The sequence below is a fragment of the Suillus bovinus genome, assembly GCF_016758785.1.
Source record: "Suillus bovinus strain UH-Sbo-P2 chromosome Unknown EDB93scaffold_105, whole genome shotgun sequence".
NCBI classification, from domain to species: Eukaryota; Fungi; Basidiomycota; class Agaricomycetes; order Boletales; family Suillaceae; genus Suillus; species Suillus bovinus.
In genome coordinates, this window is record NW_024542161.1 from 107092 (window position 1) to 114859 (window position 7768).

At 44.7% G+C, this 7768-nt stretch overlaps 2 protein-coding genes across 2 annotated transcripts; both read left to right on the forward strand.

Moving 5' to 3' along the window:
* Positions 1 to 545: 545 nt before the first annotated feature.
* On the forward strand, positions 546 to 1856 carry EDB93DRAFT_1108423 (uncharacterized protein; the record flags this gene model as incomplete). The annotated part of the gene is made up of 7 exons (XM_041447839.1): positions 546 to 603; positions 651 to 685; positions 799 to 952; positions 1057 to 1152; positions 1303 to 1338; positions 1394 to 1569; positions 1716 to 1856. The coding sequence occupies 7 exons, from the start codon at positions 546 to 548 to the stop codon at positions 1854 to 1856; spliced, it is 696 nt and encodes a 231-aa protein (XP_041302098.1).
* Positions 1857 to 3967: 2111 nt separating this feature from the next.
* Positions 3968 to 4234, forward strand: EDB93DRAFT_1094927 (uncharacterized protein; the record flags this gene model as incomplete). Its single annotated transcript, XM_041446644.1, has 1 exon — positions 3968 to 4234. A coding segment is annotated over one exon (267 nt), but the record flags the coding sequence as incomplete, so codon positions are not given.
* Positions 4235 to 7768: the final 3534 nt, after the last annotated feature.

Genomic DNA, 7768 nt, shown 5'->3' on the forward strand with positions numbered 1-7768 from the left:
TGGTCGGCGAGTTCTAAAGCAGTGTCAGATTCATGTTGGGTGGGCATTGGGGAGGTATTGGAAAGATTGGAAATGAGCAGGTGAGCATTGACTTAGTTATATAACGAATAACTTTGTGTGGATGTGGATCGAACTTGAAAAATTCAATGACAATGTTGATGCCACAATTCACACTGCTGGCATTCGCTGAAATGTTGACATTGCTAACACTGCCAGAATCAGCTGAGCTGTGGCTATAGTTGTTCAGTTTTGCATTATGATCCACTCAATGCCCCCATATTCCCACTCCCTGGACAGAATTATCAAAGGCCATTGCAAACAATATGGGTTCCCACAAGAATTCAATTGACAAAGCTTGAAGCATACAGGACAAGCACATCAAAGCTGACCAGAATTTTTTTCTCATGTGGGACCAGTGGGTGCCACCAAAGTTGTGGCTGACTCCATCACTTCAAAAGACCAGGATTCCTGTAATTTTCTATACAATTCCCATCTACAAACTACAACTGATCAAAAGTACTTGGAAGATATCCATGCCTTCAACCATGTCATCCAGCGACAAATTCAATAATGGACCTGCCAAGAAAGAGTTTGACCATGAATGTAAGATTTTTATTTACAAGATCTTGCCTAATAGTTGAACATGTCAGTATTTGACATATACTGGGATGTCCAGAACGATCAGGTGCTAATGGTAGAAGCACCACCAACTGCAACACCATCAGCCGAATGAAAAGTCAGTAATTATAGTGAGTCCAGCACTGCCATACCATTGCCCATATCTGATCTACTCATTAGTATACGACATGTGCTGGGACGCCAGCATTTACCCTGGCCAAAGTCAATACAACCTGTGTTGGGATGACTGACCAAGTTGCAGCAGTGGAGTCGGCTGCGATACCAGAGCCTACAACTGTCGAAACCATCGATGTCATGGTACCCTCTACAAAAAGTTAATATGACTTGTGTTGGGATGACTGACCATCTGCATCAGCAGCAGATTACAAAGGTAATGATTGGAAATGTTTGCTGGCGATCAAGACTTATGATTTCCAGGTGATTTTGACATGTGTTGGGGAGATTTGCCATCAGGTGGACATGGTGGTATGGATGGTCTTACAACTGTGCGAACTCTTGACTCAGGCAATCAAGGTAGGTCAAGAATACATGTTTCTTAACTGGGACTGAACATTTAGCACAGAAACTAACAGTAAAGCAAAGTGCCAGAATACCTCCACTGAAGCTTTGGAATCACCGGTATCTCTATTGCTGAGCGAGGCCAAACTGAATTGTGACGCCAAGCCACCATCAAGCTTGAACATATCAATGTTTTGATGGGTAAGTGCATATTTATCTCATTATGAGCATGATGACATTGACCACTGTTGGACAGGGGATGACCTAGGAGAGGCATCTGTTGAAATTTTACATGCCAACAGTGGATTGATTGGCAAATATAAACATGCGTGTGACCGATTTATCACAGCCAGCAAAGATGTTGCCAAGATTGAACATCTAATGCAAATGTTCAGGCAGATTGATGATCCACTTGTGGTATTGGAGCTAGCAGTAAGTAGAATGAGCAAAAGACAATCCTCTAGTGAGTAGTGTAGAGGTACAGAAGAGCAAGTAGCTATGAATTGTATATATCATCTACATTTCAGACTATGTAGCTTGTAATACTGTAATCATGCATGATCATCAACCACACATAGTCAGTATATTTCTTTGGCTTTTGCCGAATTCTGGTGCCCAGTGCATTGGCATCATTGCTTCTGGTGCCCTTTGCTGGTACATCAGTAACACGGCCAGCCACAGGTCTCCTTGCCTTTGTCTTTACCAGTGACCAGTCTTGAACCACTGGCAATGTATTTTTTGTATGCTCGGTCTTCTTTGGCACCCGGTCTTGAACTACCAGCGATGCATCTCTTGTACGCCCAGTCTTCTTTGGCACCAGGTCTTGAACTACAAGCGATGCATCTCTTGTACGCCCAGTCTTCTTTGGCACCCGGTCTTAAACCACCGGCAATACATCTCCATTGTGCCTGGTCTTCTTCGAAGCCCAATCTTGAACAACTGGCAATGCATCTCTGTCCTGCCCTGTCTTATTTGTTGCCCAGTGATGAATGACTGGCAATGCATCTCTAGTACCCCTGGTCTTTTTTGGCACCCGGTTTAGTACTGCTGTGGATGCAACAAGGTGTTCAAGACCTTGACAAGTTGAATGTGGGCCAAAGTCATGGGCATGGTGGCTATCTAGAGTTGACTGATGTCTAGCCTTTCTTGCAGTCAAGCCGGGACTTTCATCTTCTGATCCATTGGTCACCCCTGCAGTGGAGGGTTTTCCATGATTGGGGGCCTTGACCAGATGTGCTATTGGTCGGTCTTCTTGAACAGACAAGGCTGTATGGGATGAGATGGGGACAGACTGAACTCTGACAGTCCTCACCAAGCTTTTAGGCACTGGTCAGTGGTCTGACATGCCACTATCTTTGGCATTTGCACCTTCTGTTATATGGTGAGAGGCTTGTTTTTTCCCATTCAGCAGGGACCAATCTGTGTCAGTGATATCATACTCATCATCAGTAGAATTGACATGAGCTGGTTTTGTAGACTGGCGCTGTCCTTTGGGAATTGCAGCTGATGATGGTGCAATGGTTCTCATCAGCTTCTTAGCTGGCCTGAGCTGCACTGATTCATCATCAGCATCAGACTCATGAGATACATTAACGACAGGAGGGTTCTGCTCCTCTTCAATGACTTGCCATGCCGTCCATTTCTTTTGTAGCTTCATGGGTGCTTTGGCATCAGCATGGTGTTTCTTGTGGTTGTGGAATCACTGTTTGTATTTCTGCCCAGGTGAATGTAATGCAGCATGGTCTGACACCAAACCTGAAACACTTATCTCCTTTTGTTGCTTCAAGAGCTCTTTGTCCATCTTTGGAGCAAACATTTTGGCCTCTCTGGCGGCCACTTTAAATATGTGTCTTCACTCTATCCCACTAGCCTTCTCCCAATCCTCAACATGGGACTGCAGAGCGGTGGTCTCTCAGTCATTCAGCTGGGGCTGATCTCCTGTATTAATCTTTGTTCAAGTCATATCACAGTAGGTGTCTAGGAGTAAAGGACCTAAAAAGGTGAGTGTAAGAGTGTAGATATGGTTGATGGAACAAAAAAAATAGAAGGAAAGGTTGCACAAGCAACATTTCACACGAGTTACATATCCATGTCATAAGTGCATGTAAGGGCTAGATGGTGCTGAATAGTGAGCCTCTGCTACAAGATTCATTGAGTGCCAAATGGTATAGATGCATGATTGTGTTGAGTAAAATCAGGGGTCCCTGAAGAGCTTGTGATATATCATACATACAATCCTCATTAACCATCATTGCTATATGAATTTCCCTGCTAAAGTGACTATAAACTATTACATACAATGCATTGCATTTGGCAGTTTGCATTCAAGCACCAAACTATCTCAAAGCCTAAGCATAGTATTCCAAACAACACCGTGACATCCAGACAGTCGCAACACAACATTGATACATGGTCAAGTCAAAGCCAAAAGTCTGAAGTTCTCCAAAGACATCCTCTTTGGTTTGATGGGAGGCCAAAAGAACATCCAGAGGAGATACAGGACAATTTGTCATAGCTCAATGTTACAATGGAACAACATCAGTTCATTCATCCCCTAGAAAATTGCCTACCAAGCAAGGTTCCACCAGAGGACTTCGCGTGGAGGGTGACCATGACCACTATAACCTTAGTGAGCCTTGTCGGCTTTGCAAGTCCATGACAAGCTCATCATTTACTTGCCTTGTCCCATCTACTGAAACCTAGTATCAAGAGTCAAAATGACTATCTATATGAGTAGAAGGCCAAGACCGAGGACTACTTAGACTTGCTCCTTCAGTGAGATGGCCCACCTTCCAGCAGGACTTGCTCTGTCTGTCCAAAGGATGGAGTTTACAAATGTCATGGCTGTAAGGGTGAGCCGCTCTTCTGCACTCATTGCTGTCGGATGGTTCATAGTTGCATCCCTTTCCATCGAATCAGTCAATGGACTGGGGGGTTCTTCAAAGAGACTTCCTTGACCAAGATCAGGCTGGAAATTCACCTCGGTCATGAGGGAAAGCCTTGCCCCACATTGACAGATGAGTGGTGTGACACTGATGATGAAGGAGACCATGCGACTGAAGGCCTAGGGTGCCTTTTGTCAATGATCCTCGGATGACCACAGTGGTGGATACATCGGGGGCTGCACTCCCTGATGATAAGATTCTGTCGGTGCACTGATGCACTGACTCCTGACATGCAACTATTCCAAACAGGCCTATTCCCTGCATCTTTCACTTCACTGAAGACAGCATTCACATTTGCGGTGCTGGATGACTTCTTGTTAGACAACCTAGAATGCGGGACTTCAGCGATGAACTATTACAGTAAATTAAGGTGAATTACTTCCAGCGTGTTTCCTCATCTGGTTCCAGTAGGTGACATTGATGTTTTCCATTGCATTGCTTACAATTGCCAAAAGGACCGATACAGAGAATTGATGAGGGTGGGGAGGCAGTGGAGACAAGTGAAGCAGCGGTTCAACCATGAGAAAAGAAAGCCAAAGGCAGGGGAGCTCATGCTCTTTCGTCCTGCATGTCCTCAGCCTGGGGTAAATGTCAATTTGTCAGACAAGAATGGGTCTGATGAGGATGAGGAATCTAAACTGTGTGGTAAGTTGGTGCTAAGCTAAGCAAACACAGCTAGTCCTGGGCGCGAGTGAAAACATCAACCCAAGGGCAGCTAACTGGTAAAGGGAAACCAAACAACAAATAAAGTATGAAGTCTAATAGACACGTGAAGTGCAAGGCGAAGAGAGATGTGATGTGCGAAGGCAGACACACAAGTGTGAAAGGCAAAGGGCGAGGTGTGCGATGCGAAGGTAGCGCACGTGAGTGAAGGCGAAAGGCAAACAAGTGAACAAGACTAGAGAGTTATGAGGTGAAATGAGTGTTAACACCCCAACTAAGCTGATGCTAATGCGAAGGTGGATGACCGAAGCACGCGACTTTAGATAGTCACTTGCAAACAATGAGTAAAATTACTTGTATCTAAGGACACAGAGAAAGTGGGCGGAAAAAATCGGCCCAGTACATAAATAATAGAGGGGTATAAGTAAAGTAGCTAAGTGCTGCTAGGCATACAGGTCCGATGTGATAAACCAAACAAGCTAAATATAGTATGCAAAATAGGTAACAGGGTCTCGGCTGCGCGTGTAGCACGCAGCCGAGTATTTAGCCATGGAAATAATGAGTCAAAATTGGAATATAGTGTGAAAACACATCAATGAACATCTAAGGACATGTGGGAGGACAGATGGATGGTTATGCAGATGATGCGAAGGCGGACGTGCGGTGCGAGTGGCTGCATGCAGAATCTGCAAAGTAAATATAAGTGCGCTAATGCGCTAGACATATCCTGTGGATTAGAGCTGGAGTTTGTAGGAAAGTGGGAGAATTCAGAGGGAAGTGCCTGTGGGGATGCAAGGCTCTACACCGACCCTGCATGGCTGTACTCCAGATCTTTGGTCATGGATGGTAATTTCAAGGCTGAGCACTTGTATCCAGCAAATCCCACTGATGAAGTGGCATTGACCGATGGCTTGGGCTTATGGTCGGCAATGCCCAATACAAAATGCATCTTGCCGAGGCACAGGACATTGTACAAAGGTCAGATTGCAGCAACCACTGAGCGGTTAACCAGGCAAATGCCTCCGCCACAAACTGGAGGCAATGAGGATAGGTGGGTGGGTGTGCACGAGACACAGGTTTTTGTACCACATTTAATGGTGGACTTTCAGAAGGGGGAAAGGTTTGCTGATAGTCCCAAATCTAAAATTGGTCAATGTTGAACTGATGTGTCGGTTGGCAAAAGGCAGATGAACATGGATTATGCGCTGTGCCAAGCTCTGAAATATAACACTGATGGGATTGATTGGGCATTGACATTCTATGACATTAATTGTCAATACTACAAACATCTCAACCAGCGGGTTGAGCAATCACCATATCTCGACCTTCCATGGGGCATGGACATAATTCCTGGCATTGGTGGAGTGATGGTTGCAGTGCTGGGCTTGGAACCACGATTTTTCATACTCATGTGAACATCCAAAACATACGCACACATGTCCGACACACTTTCGCACATGTCCGAGCCACTCCACATCAGACCTTCGGACATCGCATCGGCTGATCACACTTCGCACGCACTTGTCCATCCCGTGTCCTGTCTATCCAAACTAGCCTCACTAGGTGCGTAGTTATTCCATGCATGTTTTCTGACATTTGGACCGCGTTATTACATGTCCGCAGCACCTCGTGTCTTATTACATAGGACATCGGACCCGAAATATATCGCTACTATCTTCACCTGTAGTATTCCAAATTTCTATGTACTTACTTAAAAATACTCTGTAGTGACCCATAGCAATCATCATCCAGTAGTTAGGAGCAGTTTCCCAACTCTGCGGATCACCCAGAATATTCTCTTAGTTCTTAGTTGCATTGCGAAATATTACCATTCGTTCACCTCATACTCCGTCACTCGTTATACTCGCACATACTACTCGCAATCCGACACTCATTATAAAGTTTCCGACCTATTATCGTGAAGTCCGAAAGTCTGAAATCTCAGACATCACACTTTGGCTTCAGACATTGGATAAGTACCTTCAGACATCATCAGATTACCTTCGGACATCGTTTCGTAGCATCAGACATTCTGTTCTTTGCATTACTGATGCATTTTTACTACTAATACCAATTAGCAATCCTTTTAGGATCAAACGCACTTGCTCTGCAAGTATAGCAGCATAGGTCGTGCTAAGATCTACCTAAACATTGTTGACTAGGTAGTACAATTTCTGCTGAGCCCAGCAGAGATTTACTCTTTACATTGTGCTTTGGCATGTCCATAACCATCAAGATAAATGCTATGTATGGTACACATCCAACTTCATCACTGGTGTTGCCAGGATTGACAGCAAAATCATGGAGACCCTGTGGGCACCCTTGAACATCATATCACTGTCGGCGAGAGGGATGTCGACCCCCTACCGAAAGGAGTGTTTGGATTTTCAAATGAACGATTGCAATTTTATGAAAATGATATGCATCAGTAAGTTATATTGTTTTACAGAGTGGAAAAATCAACATGCATTTAGGCAAATTCAAGGAGGCAGTGCAGGGAGTCAAAGACAGCCAATATGCATTCAACCGGTTGAGTGAGACCACCAATGATGACATGCTTTTGAAATGGAGAGCAGAGGCTGCTGCAGCTCAAGATGACTGACTCCATAATCCCAGCTCCATGAACATATATGAAGTTCAATTGAGAAAAGGTCTGTGCAATTGAATGTCTTGTTCCAATATGCTGATGTGGATGCCTGGAAAAGCACTGACAAGAAAACAGCAAGAGTTGCACCTTTTGAACCATCAGGCACAATGGCCTGCTGGAGACATTCACCGCAGTGCTGCAACTTGGCTGGCTTCCAGAATTACACTTGAGGAGGCCCAAGTGACACTCCTGATTGATGTGAAGAACCTCGGAAAGCAACCGACTGATACCCAGAAGCTAGCTGTAGCTTGACACCAAGACAATTACAAGGCCAACTTGACCAATTTATTAGGCTGGCAGTCACATTTCCTGGTGATGAATTTGACGGCTATGACTGGTTGGACGACATGACCATGATGTTGGATTCCACAGACCA